Source organism: Anabrus simplex, chromosome 5 (genome assembly GCF_040414725.1).
Source record: "Anabrus simplex isolate iqAnaSimp1 chromosome 5, ASM4041472v1, whole genome shotgun sequence".
Lineage (NCBI taxonomy): Eukaryota > Metazoa > Arthropoda > Insecta > Orthoptera > Tettigoniidae > Anabrus > Anabrus simplex.
In genome coordinates, this window is record NC_090269.1 from 240,913,918 (window position 1) to 240,930,302 (window position 16,385).

The 16,385-nt window shown below is 42.2% G+C and overlaps 1 protein-coding gene across 5 annotated transcripts in view; it reads right to left on the reverse strand.

Moving 5' to 3' along the window:
* Window positions 1-16,385, reverse strand: part of Larp4B (La-related protein 4B) — a 965,589-nt gene that overhangs the window by 796,942 nt on the left and 152,262 nt on the right. Inside the window, exon 1 of one of the 5 annotated variants that reach the window (XM_067147302.2) lies at window positions 4,072-4,215. The exons of the other annotated variants lie outside the window; for them this stretch is intronic. Coding sequence (XP_067003403.1) covers window positions 4,072-4,149 — 78 coding nt within the window. The 5' untranslated portion in view covers window positions 4,150-4,215. Of the gene's footprint in view, window positions 1-4,071; window positions 4,216-16,385 lie in introns of those variants that run through there. 5 annotated transcript variants of the gene reach the window in all.

Below are 16,385 nucleotides of genomic sequence, written 5' to 3' on the forward strand. Positions count from 1 at the left end.
GAACCCGAAGGACGATAACACTACCATTGATCCACAGAGGCATCTTTTTTTTCTTTTTCTTTTTTTTCTTTTTTTTTACAAGTTGCTTTACGTCGCACCGACACAGATAGGTCTTATGTCGACGGCGGGACAGGAAAGTAAACGTCCGTGGCCTTAATTGAGGTACAGCCCAAGCATTTGCCTGGTGTCAAAATGGTAAACCACGGAAAACCATCTTTAGGGCTGCCGACAGTGGGTTTCGAACCCATCTCCCGAATACTGGATACTGGTCACACTTAAGCGACTGCAGCTATCGAGCTCGTCAGAGGCATCTAAGATTAAATACTGATTACTAAGAATAGAGACAGTAACATCAGGTTATATTCATTATTTAGTCTTACTTTAAGCTAGTCAATAAAGTGATATCATGTCTTGTCGGAGGAGTAAGTAAGTAGTATTAACTAAGCCATTTAGTTATTCATTCTATTATTATTATTATTATTATTATTATTATTATTATTATTATTATTATTATTATTATTGCTTATTCGCATAGTACATTTCCACCGTAGGAGAATACACATCCTAAATACCTGAAATGATCCACATCTTCCAGTTTCGTACTCCTGACCAAAGCTAATTGTGATCGAAGCATTCTACAAGAAGCAAATTTTCAGTCGAAACAACCCCTACACCGCATCATCTGTTTTTGTATTGAAAGCTATATGCGTTCAGGACACCTCATTCAAAAGTTAGGAGTAACAGACATGAAAGTAGGGAGAATGGTTGTCAGTAAAAACAGGGGAACAATGGCAGGAGATGAGGAGGAATGATGAGATAAAAGCTAAATTACGAATAAACTCGTTAGATGAAGCTGTACGCAGAAGCCGGGTTCTGTGAGGTGTGAAGTGTCCACGTGATGCGAGTGGAGGAGAATAATGGACTCCGCCATGGACGGTAAGAGAAACAGAGGGAGTTCAATGCGATAATTGATAGACTTCAGTTTTTAATTATTTAATGATAAGAAGGGTGGAACTGAAAGATTACAGTGAGGTACAAACATACGACCCGAGGAGACAGTTAATTCACAGAGGCTTGAAGACTAAACGTTGAAAAGGTGTGACAATATATGGTAAAGATATATGTTGTTTACACCTTATTTAACTTTTGCGTTCTTTCACTACCAAGATATTTTAAATACTATTGTAAAAAAAAATTCTATATGGTTAAGTAAGAGAGGGCCAAGAGATCGTAACTTCGCCAGTTTATGAAGACATGACGGTTGCGCCTGCAAAAACCACAACGTCAAATATTTTAGTTTAGTACCTTGGCCGGTAAGGTTCTGTCATGTAAGGTGCGAATATTGTCAAGGAATTCTCGCTCTTAATGTATGTGCTGCAGGGTCAGTATTTCTCCAGTATCACAGCGGTTTTCGCAGGCGAAGCGACGATATTTTATTACGAAAGACCAGATCACGGAACAAAGTATACGCAGTAACGTTGATCCTTTCAAACACGAATCCACCGAGTTGTTGTGCAGGAAAGTGAATATTACATGTATCTGCGGTAGGTCCTTGTTCAAATAATAGTTTATTTAAGAAAGCTGTGGCAGTGTCAGGGCCAGAAAATCCGGCGACCCACTGCACGAGCTCCAACTGAACTAATAATTACCAAGCCGTTAATTACGCTAGTGTTACGTAACGTTCGGGGGACCTGCTCATGCGTCAATAAAGTGATGTCATGTCTTGTCGGAGTAGATCCCAGCCCCCAGGTGATACACTACCTCAACCCACGACACGTCAACCTACAACAAATATTTCTCGATTAGCGCAATTTTTGCAATTCTAATATGTTGTGCCGCTGACAGATACCAGCTGGAAGTACGTACGCACAAGTTGCGAATATAAGGTTTATTAACCGACCCTAGAGGAAAGGGATGATACTTCATCGAAAAAGTAAATAGGACACTTTCTACCGACAGAAGTAAAAAAGACAAAAGGATCGCGGCCTATGTCAACATTACGCTCTTCTGAAAAACGTGTTTCTATAAATAACTGCGATAATCATGTTTCAGGGTACCAACAAACAAGATAATTTCGACAATCACTTTCCCCTATATTATTATTATTATTATTATTAATATTATTATTATTAATATTATTATTGAGCCACTCTTCCAAAAGAAGCAATTTCTTTCATAAGTATTTTTGTTTTCTTATATGACCGTGATAACCTGATAACACGTATATTTTCGGTGACATTGGGCTGGGAAGGCTATAATTAAGGCAAAGCTCCCGGCATTTCTCTGGCGTCAAAATGAGAAACTACGGAAAATCATGTTCAAGGCTACAGGCGGTGGGGTTCGAGCACTGACAACTTGCTCGGTCTACAAAACTTCAGTATCACCCATTTAAACTGTTGAAAATGGTCACCGAATGGAGGCCAGATTATGGCAGATCGATTTTAAATCATTCCTACTAAAGACGGAACTATGAAAATATTCGTAATTTCGTACCAGATTTTAATGCTTTCTCGTCTCCAACACAGCAGAAAACTTCCCTATTTTTATAAAATCCGCCCAGGCATGACTGTTGATGGTGAAAGAGGACATGTCGAGGAAAAGGACGACGAAACGCCTGCCTTAGCCAATTAGAATGTGATAAAACTGATATTTGGTTACAGAGGTACAGTAACTACACACGAGTTTCATTAGCACTGTTTAGTCTTCTTGTGGAAAAAGAACGAAACACAGCCGTAAATTCCTTCCTGGTCTTCTGTAAAAGAAGGCTGAAGTCTCGGCATGACGCATTCACGTTACTGCAGTGGTGAAACACTGAACACTAAATTTGTAAGCACAAGACTTATATCAGGACATTTGAGACAAAACGATAGAGTTCGTCACACACTACAGTCATTGTCAAGTCTTAAATTTAAAAGAAATGTTAGGAGACAACTATTAGTTTCACTACAAAATTTGAAATACACCTCTTGCATAACCTAACGTGTTTTCCAGTTCACCCACACCGAAATGTACACATTTTTGTATTTTCTTGCTTAAATGCCGCTTCTGTTAGTGGAAATCTACTAAACACATCACAACCACTCCCGAGATGATCATTTGGTATTGATCCGATAGAGTCTTATCTCTAAAAAGATAGAAACTCGTCACCGACTCCTCATATCGTAAGAGAAAAGGTGCAAAAACACCGATAGATCATGTACTAACTTACACCCTAGCAAGAACAAACGTAATTGCACATTTCTCGTCAAACAGAGCTCAGCCGGTCGTATTTACAAGGTACACAGATGTTCCCACTTCTTTCCGTTGCTGTAGTAAACGGGGCACTTTACAATGTGGGCACATTTAAACACGCCCTGCACTTCAACTTCATTCAAACGATCCCGCCCGATTTTGCCTTGAACAGTCTGGTATAATGAGTAGCAAGACATTCAGATCTTCCGTTTCTGGGCGAGTGAAACCGAGCAATGTTCTCGATGACATCGCTTACGGTTGTCTCACCACGTGGTCGCTACAGCGATAAGCGAATGAGTAGTAAGTTATCACATTATAGCGTGGCAAACTAGACACCTCAAAAGTAGGGCAGAAATAAATGTTAGGATAGAGAGAGATACATTTTCATAAGATAATCGACAACTTTCACTAAACTAGTAAAAGTGTTTCCATGATCAATTTAACAGTTCCCATTAAATCGCTTCACAGTCACCTTAACGGGAACACTAAAGCGTGAGGTCTACTTTAGACGGAGGAAAGTGCCAAGTCATAGTAGGGAGGGAGTTCGAGAATTAAAAATAAACCGGCTGCTAAGGTTAGGAGCATTGGTGTTTTCCGTCCAACTGAAAACGTGGTCGAACATACCAAGTGTCACCAAATAGGGGGTGGGGCTGGCTGCAGTCAAGCACGGAAATACGCACCACGGGGAGGAAAATGTACTTTATACTATTAGCAATGTGGTCGAATCTTGTCGTAAATGAATATGATTTAAAATTATGACAAATTAAACATGTGCACTAATTCACTTAAAAAAAATTAAAATACTTTGTGGTTAGTTACGAAAATCTGCTAAATACATACCGGTGTAGTTGTGTAAAATATCCCGAATTCGGGGAAAATTATTGGACCTTCGTAAAACCAGTCGACCAAAGTTTCCATGCCGCTGTGTGAAGTAGGACATACTCTAGCGTGCCTGCACCACCCCCTCCAACACTACCGCATCCAACACTGCACACGACCTTCCCTTACTTGAGTCAGCACTGAGGCGAATGAGCGCAGCACCGGCGGGGCCATCCGCAGCCCGCCACAGCGCACGCTCGTCAGTCGCTTGTTGGCGCCGTGGATATCGACATGTCGTGACATTCACTCTACAGTAATACACGTGTTCAACACGGCATTTTGCAAAGTCTCACGTTCGAAGGATATACCCCTAATGACCAATAGAGCTCAAATACTGTAATTATATTTCAGCATAACATGTACACCTCGTCATTTTAAGGGAAACCTGTTCGTTGAAATCAGGAGACAGATCGATTTCAATCCTTCTATCCTCTAAATCAAATTAATGAACTCGTGTCATCCCAATGTGGTGCAGCTCTTTTCATACGCACGGGAATGTAAGTGAGCTGCATGTACCATTCTAACCACATGCCAGTCCTTCTAGGTCATGTCTGCTTCCTTATCTGATTGGCCTTGTGTTCAGAGGGTGCCAGGTTCGATTCCCAGCCGGGTCGGGAATGATTAATTCCCTTGGATCGGGGATGGGGAATTTGTGCTGTTCCCAACATTTCTGCAACTCATATACCATACACAACACTTTATGTCCACCCTCGTCGGAGGGTCTGTTTTATATAGCCACACACCAGATGATACTTGTAAATGGCAGAACATGAGTGTATCGCCAACAACGAATTCCACCTTAAACATACATTAAACAGGTATTTAATTTGCCGGCCGGAGTAGCTCAGACGGTTGTGGCACTGGACTTCTGACCCCAACTTGGCAGATTCGATCCTGGCTCAGTCCTCTGGTATTCGAAAGTGCTCAAATTCGTCAGCCTCGTATCGGTATATTTACTGGCATGTAAAAGGACTCCGGCGGGAGTAAATTCTGGCACCTTGGCGTCTCCGAAAACCGGAAAAATTGTTAGTGGGACGTGAAGCCAATAACATTATTATTATTATTATTATTATTATTATTATTATTATTATTATTATTATTATTATTATTATTATTATTGCCCGTTTCACCCACTTTGGGGTATTATAGATCTAGCAATGGTTAGTGAGTCGTGTTTTCCTGTCCTCCCAGTACTTTTTCATCCTTTTAGATCTTCCCTTCCTTTCTTCTTCAGAAATTCTGTATAGTCGTTTGGGCTTCACCCTGTCCTGAAACCTCTTTACCTTATCTTTGGTTATTTTCTTCGCGGATCCATCTACATCCCTTCTGTAATTTGGAACCCTAGTAGTTCTTTCTCATTTTCCTTAAACCAGTTCGGCTTGGTTTTATTGCGGAAATAGTCGAAGTTTCTTTTAGTTGTCCTTTTCGGGTGCATTCTTAGGATGTGGCCACAGAAGTCAATTCTCCTTTTCCTTATTTGTATTTGATTTTTGCTTTATAAATTTAGCTTTCCTCGTTCTGTCAGAGAGATAATCTTATGACAATGGCGAAAAGGGGAGACGACGTTAGGAATGAACACAATGTTTGAATAATTTTAAAAAATACAACCAAGTGCTTATCCAAATCTGGCCATTGGAACAAAGTAATTGCCCCCAGCTAGGCCGGTCACTGATGATGATGATGATAATAATAATAATAATAATAATAATAATAATAATAATAATAATAATAATAATAATAATTTTTAGTTGGTAGAAAAAGAAACATACCACATTCTGTTTAAATCAAGGCCGAATAACTCTTATATAGCGGGCCTGTTATAAGACTGACAAACTAGTGTTATATTTGCGGAGAGAAATGACTGGCGAGTTTAATGCGAAAGGCAGAAGGATAGACATATTATTAGTGTATTGATTATGATGATGACGGGAAAGACTCTGATGAGTAACTATTTGTTACTGATGATGGAAATAGTGAGAATCGTTCAGTATCGCATTACGTACAACTTAAAAATGTGGTGTAATTTCGTTTCATGCAGAAAGTGCGCTGTAACCTTTGCTTTAACGTAATATACATAAATCCCAGTTAGTGTAGAGAAACAGTTTTCACAGTGCACTATGTCTTCTGAAATGGAATAGAACAGATATGTTGCTTTTATAGACCTGTATCGGTCTCATCTTTGACTTTGACAATATGAAAATTCATAAAGTACGAGCGATGCTAATAATGCAATTCCTTATGCAGCCAGTCCCTGCAATGAATTGTGTAAAATCGTCATTCATAGAGTCGTTTGGCGTGCTTCTTCAGTGGGCTATAGCACTTCTGGTTCATTGAGTAAAGTACTACCTCACTCTTCATTTCCCTAGTACTATGTCTCTGCAGTGAGCCCTAGGCTGTGATAGCTAATGGTGGAGCTGATGGAGATGCAACCAGGCTTCGAGCTGAGGACTACACATACAGTGTAACGTAATTTAATGATTTACTCTACACATGTCGTTGTTGTTCTTCTTCTGCCAGAGAGGTAATCTCGTGTCCTCGCCCCGAGGTAGTGCAGCTCTGTTTAGGCACACCCCCAATGGAGGTGAGCTGCATGTATCATTATAACCACACACCAGCCCTCGTGCCATTCTTAAACCTTTCGCAATGCCGGGAATCGAACCCGGGCCCCCGAGGACGACACCTAATAGCGCTAACCGTTACGCTACGGAGCTGGACAGGTAATGTTATGAGTTATGACAATGCGAAACAATGATGTAAGGTGAAGATTGAGTTAAGAATGAACACAGTGGATGAAGTTTTACTCATGAATCGGCTCAGATGGTCAGCTGACAGTAAAAGATAGCGCTGTGACCATCTCCTCGTTTTGGGATACAGAAGCGGCTGTCGTGCTGGGGTAACTCTGCTCACTGCACGTCACAAAGCACGAAAACTGGCATGGACGAGGAACACTGCTATTGGACTCTCAATGCTGGGAAAAGGTCGCTTGGACAGGTGAGTTGAGGTACTATACTAGACTTAACTAAAGTTGGCGTCTGACAGGTAAGGTTGGAGGGAGGAGCACTGCACGTGCCATTTCACAATGTTGCCACATTCCAGCATTCCTTTCTACATGCTCTTACCCCTCGCTTCCGGCTCACTTGTTCCCTCCTTCATTCAGACCACTGTGATCTGTTGTAGACTACCTGGCCAGGCGGTGTCGTCCCATTTGCGATCACTCTTATACAAACAATCAGGTTCTTATCAGTGACAGTGACAGGTTTGGCAACTCCCAGCAAGACGAGCTGCCCTGAAGTTTTATCCCCATGACAACCGCAGTCGCCCCACCCTCGTTTCCATGGCAACCACATAGCCACTCCCTTTATCCCGCCACGGCAGGCAGTAAACGGACCTCCCTCTAAGAAATGTCAGACGCCTACTCTTATTATTAGCAGTATAGTACTAGGGACAAAACATAACAACCTCGCCTCATACCACCACTCTCCAGCGGCAGTCCGATGTCTATTAGCGGCTTATAGGGTTTACTGTCCGGCTCCATGGCTAAATGGTTAGCGTGCGTGCCTTTAACCATCACTGGTTAATTTCGCCGGCACGGGGGCTGGGTGTATGTGTCGTCTTTATCATCATTTCATCCTCATCACGACGCGCAGGTCGCCTACGGGTGTCAAATAAAAAGACTTGCACCTGGCGAGCCGAACATGTCCTCGGACACTCCCGGCACTAAAAGCCATACGCCATTTCATTTCATTTTATAGGATTTACTACGCCAATCATGACCGGAGTTGCCAAATCGTCAACTGCACTCGACACGAAGAAAGGGTAAAGACGGAAGAGAGTGTAGAAGAAAGTGATTTTGCAATCTCGCCACACCAAACAAGCATCACTTTGAACTCGTCAGCTGCGTACAGGGTGTGATTGACTGCTGGCTTCCAGCTCACTTTCAGGAACTGAGGCCGCCATGTTTTGTCCCGAAGTATACTTGCAGATGGGGGATACGAATGTATCGCCAAACAATGGGTTTCTCTTGCCAGCACAGTACAGTTCAGACTGGTAGTGGTGGTATCCTCGTAGGGGGACTGTTCTCTACATGGGATGAAGTGGGATCCCTGGTACATCTGCCAACGTCCCTCACCGGCAAACGATACAGAAACTTGCTGTCAGATTCTTATTCTTCTCCTAGCGCTTTCTTTTTTTTTTTTTTTTTTTGCTTTACGTCGCACCGACACAGATAGGTCTTATGGCGACGATGGGACAGGAAAGGGCTAGGGGTGGGAAGGAAGCGGCTGTGGCCTTAATTAAGGTACAGGCACAGCATTTGCCTGGTGTGAAAATGGGAAACCACGGAAAACCATTTTCAGGGCTGCCGACAGCGGGGTTCGAACCAACTATCTCCCGAATACTGGATACTGTCCGCACTTAAGCGACTGCAGCTATCGAGCTCGGTCCTACCGCTTTCACACCTGTAGGGTCGCGGATGCGAAGTGTGTCGCACATGTGGATTTGGCCCTGTTTTACGTCCTGATGCCCTTCCTGACGCCAACTTTATATGAAAGGATGTAATCACTATTGCGTGTTTCTGTGGTGGTTGGTAGTGTAGTATAGTATTGTCTGAATATGAAGAAGAAAGTGTTGGAACAAACACAAATACCCAGTCCCCGAGCCCGAAGAATTAATCAAACATGATTAAAATCCCAGACCCGGCCGGAAATCGAACCCAGGACCCTCTGAACCGAAGGCCTCAACGCTGATCGTTCAGCCAATGAGTCTGACTGCTGTCAGATTATGTCCACCGATTTGTTCGCCTCCAACACACTGCAGAGGATCTACACCTAGAGTGAGATAATCCACCCACTCGTCGCTCTCAAATTGTGACCGATTGGTTCGAAGAACTCTCCGCGAACATGACGATGCTTGCCAGGCCTCCAAGGTCAATCGATCTCAATCCTACTGACCACATCTGGGAAGCCGTCGAGAGGAATTTGCGCGCCCTGGTCCCTCTCTACCCCGACCAATCTCCGGAAAATTTTAGCATATTGTGCTGTGGCTATGGATCAGTATGTTCCCCAGCACTTCTGGTTTCTTGTGGAGTCCATAACACGCAGCATCGCCGCGCCGCCGTCGTCAAGATGAAAGAGGGTGCTACACGCCACCACCCAGGTACACTATTGTCGCAGCCACCAAATTAGGCGGGTCAGATAAATTACGCTGGTGCCAAGGTTATGTAGCAACTGGCGAAGAAATGTCTAACTGAACACATTATTTCGGAGCGCGAAGCAAGTTGTTCTCTCTCAAGCTCCTGATGTTACTTCATACAAAGTTTCAAAACAAATTATACTACAAGCTTCAGAAAAGACTGCTGAATCCAGTGGTATAACTATTTTGATATAAACCACCTTAAATAATTATTAAAAATAAAATCTTGAACGAGTAAATTTAAATCCGTAGAATCATGTATTGAAAATTTCAGTAAGCGGCCAAGTTTTTATTTCTTCAGTCAATAAAATTGTGTCTGCGGGAAAAATTTAAAAAATCGCCTGACTTATATTTTTTATCTGAAACATATTTCCGTGCGTCTTGTAGTTTTCCTGGAAAACGGTCCGGAAAGCGATCATGTAAATGTCGCTAGCTGAGACAGTTCGGGGCGCGCACGCCAGCTCAGGCTGCAGGACGCCGTAATTACTTTCGGATTACACAGTGATGTAGTTGGAACAAAATATTTACAGGAACTCAGCTTATTAATTCAGCAATTTCCAAATGACTCGTATTAGATGTCAAAATCAGCGGCCTTATGTTTCCGACAAGTTGGTTCATCAGCTGAACGTTTCCCCTTTCGTAGCCATGACTTGACATATGGTTGTGGGTTAAATATTTCCACAGGGGGTCCAACGCTGCTCATGAAAATAAGTCCGCTTGATCTTGCAACCAGCACCCTATTTCTCTTTTCGGCGTGGATCTCATTGTACACTATGTATAGATTATAAGATATTCTTACTGAATGTAAAAATGTTACGTCATTCTAAAGCGGCAAAATATTTTCCGGAATAATGTAGAAAAAGCACTACTTTAATGAATAGGTTTACAATAATTTACAATGAATTAAGAATCGGTTTCTACCTTCAAGGCAGTCTCATATTAACGTAGTCACTGTCATCACTCATCTCACTATCTGTCGAGGCGTCATTTACACTGATGATGAACGGCTCCATTCTTTCGTCCCTTACTATTTCCTAGGCCCAATCGTCTGTCTGAAGATTTTCCGCGCGATTGAAGCACTTTTACCTATCTGCAGCAGTCACACGGTGGATGGCTTCTGACGTGAGTTTTTCTTTGTCTTTTATTTTGAATGTCTTGTTACTCTCTGTCACTTCTCTCTTGACTTGAGCCCATATCAATTCACTTTCACTATCCATCTTTAACTGCACTTGCGGTGCGAGCTCAACAGCTGCATGACAGGGAATGACTCGGGTAAGGTGTCCTGGAGCGGATGCGCTTCAGCTAGACAGCATTGCACGATCAGCGTTGCCAATCCGTGCCCAGAGGTAAGCGACTCTCGACCATCTGTCGCTTCGCCGTTCCCATATCTGACGACAGCGCAATTTTCCTCACCCGCCTAATTTGGTGGCCGCGACAATAGTTCAATTGCTCATCAGTGTATATTTACGTACGTATGTGTGTATGTCTATGTACGTATACCTATGTATACGACTTGTAGAAACCAATATTAACCCCTATGCATCCGTAAGCGGACTGGTACGCGCTCGAGCGCCTGGGCCAGGACTCCACAAGCGGACTGGTACGCCGGGATGCAAGGTTGCATATTGGAGACATTTGTGACATCTGTTGGCATTTTCCGGAAACATTTCTAATTGAAATCTGTTCCTGGTGTCTCAAAGTGTCACCAGAGTGCTCTGGTATGCAACTTTGGTAAAGAGAATTGATTAAAATATCGATCGAGAAATCTGTATTCTGTTGTTGACAAGATGGCTGACTGAGAAGGAAGTTGCTTGCTCGTGCGAAATGCTCAGTAGTAGCGAAATTCAAAGCATATTTGATGTTTTACACTCTGATTTCAGCAGTATTAGTGAGGAAGAAGTTATAAGTGAATGAAAACGAAATATATCACCAGAGACCTTTCGCGTAATAATATCGTACGACATGGAATGCCGAATGAACTTTCTCCCGCCCCTCAAGATCCGATTGCGACTGCCGGATTTGAGCCTACGATCTTGGTACCTGGATGTGAACACTTTACCACTGATCCTCAGACTTAATAATAATAATAATAATAATAATACACCGAGAGAGACATACGGCTGTAAGTTCGTATTTGGGATATAGGTTCGAATCTCTTCATTCACTTACTCGTGATTTGTTTCCCATTAATTCCTTATTTCAAAATCAGGAAAATGTTAGGCTCATGTCGTATTGGTTTCCTATTATTTCCTTATTTCAAATCGGCAAATGTTAGGTTCGTGCCGTATAATTAAGGCCATAACACACACTAAAGAACTTCCGAGGTGAGATAAGGTAATGAAAATTTTAAGATTTCACAGGGATTTTTTATGTGTTATATTTCTGTAAAGTTCTGTTTTTGGTGTCATGAGCAATAGTGTGGAATTTCTCAATAATATATAACAGGTCCCGTGATAATACGCGCAGTCGATCACCCACTATACTGTTTTAACCGAAAGCTTGCAACACCCAGGTTGCATACTAGAAAGTTGGCGGATTCCTAGCAATGTCAGAGCAAAGGGCGGGTGGATGCATATGGGTTAAGGTCACCTGGGTACTGTTGTTATGATCACATAATCTTGGAGAGTTTTGTAGTTCACTGGGCTGAATAGCTCAGATGGTTGTGTGCTTGCCTTCTGAGCTGATGTTGGTGGGTTCAGTCCCGATTCAGTCCGGTAGATGCTGAAATATGACAGGCTCGTATCGGTACGTTTATCAGCACGTAAAATAACTCCCATGGAGCAAAATTTCCAGCACCTCGGTGTAGAAGTGGATAGTGTAATCTAAAACCAGGATTATTATTATTACTATTATTATTATTATTTTTTTTTTTTTTTTGCTAGGGGCTTTACGTCGCACCGACACAGATAGGTCTTATGGCGACGATGGGATAGGAAAGGCCTAGGAGTTGGAAGGAAGCGGCCGTGGCCTTAATTAAGGTACAGCCCCAGCATTTGCCTGGTGTGAAAATGGGAAACCACGGAAAACCATCTTCAGGGCTGCCGATAGCGGGATTCGAACCTACTATCTCCCGGATGCAAGCTCACAGCCGCGCGCCTCTACGCGCACGGCCAACTCGCCCGGTATATTATTATTATTATTATTATTATTATTATTATTATTATTATTATTATTATTATTATTATTATTATTATTATTATTATTATTATTATTATTATTATACACAACTGAGGAGCGCGATTGAGCTTATTTAGCTCATGTCGTTGCTTTTTTTTTTTCTTCTCCCAAAATCTCTTCATCTTCTCGCTGTGGTTTTTCTTGCGATCTTCTGACCAGGTTTTGTTAACGGTTGTGCTTGGATGGTGTGTAAAACGGTGATTGTCGACTCATTTTCTGAACTTCGATCTGTCTAATACAGTGTCTCTGTGAAGCCTGTTTACTGAAGATATTTTCCAAGTTCGAGCAGCCAGTTGTTTATTACTATTATTATTATTATTATTATTATTAATATTATTATTATTATTATTATTATTATTAACGTGAGCGAGTTGTCATCAGTCAGCTGTCATGGACAGGGTATGATATGTGGGTGCAGGTAGGTTAATAAGGAATGACTCACTAATTTTCAGGTCACATCTACTGGAGTCAATAACTCGGACCTCTCCCTAGCCCACATCTCGCGCGCTCTCCTTCAAGCGATCACTACCTACTACAGAACACCACTTCAGTCGTAACGGAAGCCATACTCCTGTTCATTGATTTATAAAACCATGTTTCTCCTAACCTATGCGAGTTCTCTTCCCAATCAAAGCTCACCGTGACATAACGAATTGCACAATTTCATGGCTTCTTCTAGACGACAGACACTGTGGTCACGAAAAGAACGCTGTTTACTCTTTTAAGTTCCTTACGTCGCCTTACATTTAGAATTTTAAAATCAGTCAGCCAGTGATCTATATGTGAATATGAGCATAGCCAATCCAGTAATAATAATAAACTTCATCGAAATAAGATGAATATGTCGTTACATCTTCAGCTCGTAGGGTGATATCATACCAAAATTGTTTTTTATTTATTTTCATGCTAAGAACCAACGCCGGGGATGCAATGATGTGACTGTGCTAAGAGAAAATAGGAGTGATGTAGACTGGCGATGTTTTCTTCACTGGATCAGAAAGTACCACTGTAGCACCACTGTCTTCTAAGTAACATATTCTGAAAATGGTTTTCCGTGGTTTCCCATTTTCACACCAGGCAAATGCTGGGGCTGTACCTTAATTAAGGCCACGGCCGCTTCCTTCCAACTCCTAGGCCTTTCCTATCCCATCGTCGCCATAAGATCTATCTGTGTCGGTGCGACGTAAAGCCCCTAGCAAAAAAAAAAAAAAAAAGTAACATATTTCACAGTACCCATACGCACTGGCTGTGCTGTAAAGGTCATTATTCAGTACTAAATATATCTGAGCAGCTATCCTACTGTAATAATAATAATAATAATAATAATAATAATAATAATAATAATAATAATAATAATAATAATAATAATAATAATAATAATAATGTCCGTTTCTGTGGTGTAGTTGTTAGTGTGATTAGCTGCCACCCCCAGAGGGCAGGGTTCAGTTCCCGATTCTGCCACAAAATATAAACGGTTGTACGAGGGCTGGAACGGAGTCAACTCAGCCTCGAGAGGTCAACTAAGTAAGGGGGTTCGATTCCCACCTCGGCCATCCTCAAAGTGGTTTGCCGTGGTCTCCCACTTCTCTTCCAGCCAAATGCTCGGATGGTACCTAACTTAAGGCCACGATCGCTTCCTTACATCTTCCTGGTATATCCCTTCCAATCTTCCCATACCACACAAGGCCCCTGTGTGGCATAGCAGGTGAGGCAATCTGGGCGAAGTACTGATCCTCCTCTTCAGCTGTATGTCCCCGACCCAAAGTCTCACGCTTGAGGACACTGCGGCAGAGGCAGGATCATTCGCTGAATCCGAGGGAAAAACCAACCCTGGAGGGTAAATGGATTAAGAAAGAAAGAAAGAAAGAAAGAAAGAAAGAAAGAAAGAAAGAAAGAAAACTTTTTTTTCTGATATTTGCTTTACGTCACACCGACACAGATAGGTCTTATAGCGACGATGGGATAGGAAAGGCCCAGGAATGGGAAGGAAGCGGCCGTGGCCTTAATTACGGTACAACCCCAGCATTTGTCTGGTGTGAAAATGGGAAACCACGGAAAACCATCTTCAGGGCTGCCGACAGTGGGGTTCAAACCCACTATCTCCCGATTACTGGATACTGGCCGCACTTAAGCGACTGGAGCTATCGAGCTCGGTAAAGAAAGAACGAATAATAATAATAATAATAATAATAATAATAATAATAATAATAATAATAATAATAATAATAATAATAATAATAATAGTATGATGGTATGGTCAGGCTGAGTAGTTCAGACAGTTGAGGCGCTGGCCTTCTGACCCCAACTTGGCAGGTTCGATCCTGGCTCAGTCCGGTGGTATTTGAAAGTGCTCAGATATGTTAGTCCCGTGTCGGTAGATATCCTGGCACGTAAAAGAACTCCAGCGGGACAAAATTCCAGCATATCGGCGTCTCCGAAAACCGTAAAAGTAGTTAGTGGGACGTAATGCCAATAACATTATTATTAATAATGGTATATGGCTTTCGGAGAGACCTGGTGCTGTTCGAGCAGACGCCCTGGGCTTTTATGATGGTGGGGTCATACGCAAAATTAAATTCTAATATTGAAGGCAGAAACATCCAGCCTTCGAACCACAGGAATTAATCAATGGCGCTTAAAATCACCAACCCGGCCGGGAATTGAACCCAGGGCCCCTTGGACCAAATGCCAACATGCTAACCATTTAGCCATGAAGCTGAGACAGCAATTAAACTTTGATTGTGCTCCAGCCAATGCGAAGAGATCATACATCAAGACAAATGACAATGGGTGAAAATGAGAATAGTATTTGATGCCTGAGTGAGTTAAATTGGACCTAATTATGAAACACCGTGGGAAGGCAGCGTTAAAATGAATCAACGAAATAATGCAATATTAGCATCCCCTTGCTTTTAGGCCCAGGTTCGATTCCCGACCAAACCAAGAATTGTAATTCTAGAATGAAAGTCATTTTGCCTTGTGATATCAACTAAAGAGCTGCTGATATGAGAGGCAGCAAATCAGGTCAAAAAGGTCAGAAACAATACGGCTGAAGAAGTCTTCACGGTGATGATGTGACACTCCACCTGGCCGGGCTGAGTGGCCCAGACGGTTGAGGCTGTTGCCTTCCTACCCCAACTTAGCAGGTTCGATCATGGCTTAGTCCGGTGGTATTGGAAGGTGCTCAAAGACGTCAGCCTCATTGTTGGTAGATTTACCGACACGTAAAAGATCTGCTGTAGGACTAAATTCCGCCACCTCGGCGTCTCCGAAAACCTTGAAAGTAGTTAGTGGGACGTAAAGCCAATAACATTATTATTAACACTCCATCTGGCTGGGGAGCAGTCGCACTGGCAGACCAAGGCTCTTTATAAGCTGTGTGTGCCACGGAGTTTTGGGTATTTTTTCTGATGAAGAATATTACTATAGTATTGGAACTGTACTTGGAGCGGTGATCGTTATAAAAACAAACCATTTTTTTCCCTTTGCGGAAATCAGATGATCATAAATATGCCTCTCGGTCATGGACACCCATCAATGGCTGCTAATTTCAGATGTTATGGCCTGCACGGTTGCTAGGTAACAATGTCTAGCCATCAAGCTATACTTTACATCTCAACCTGCACGGTTGCTAGGTAACACTGTTTGGCCATCCATCCATACTTTACATCTCAGCCTGCACGGTTGCTATGTAACACTGTCTGGCCATTCTTCCATACTTTACATCTCAGGCTGCACGGTTGCTAGGTAACAATGTCTGGCCATACATCCCTACTTTACATCTCAGCCTGCACGGCTGCTAGGGTTTCCGTAACGCAAATTTTCAGATGACCCCCAGCAATTATAATAATAATAATAATAATAATAATAATAATAATAATAATAATAATAATAATAATAATAATAAT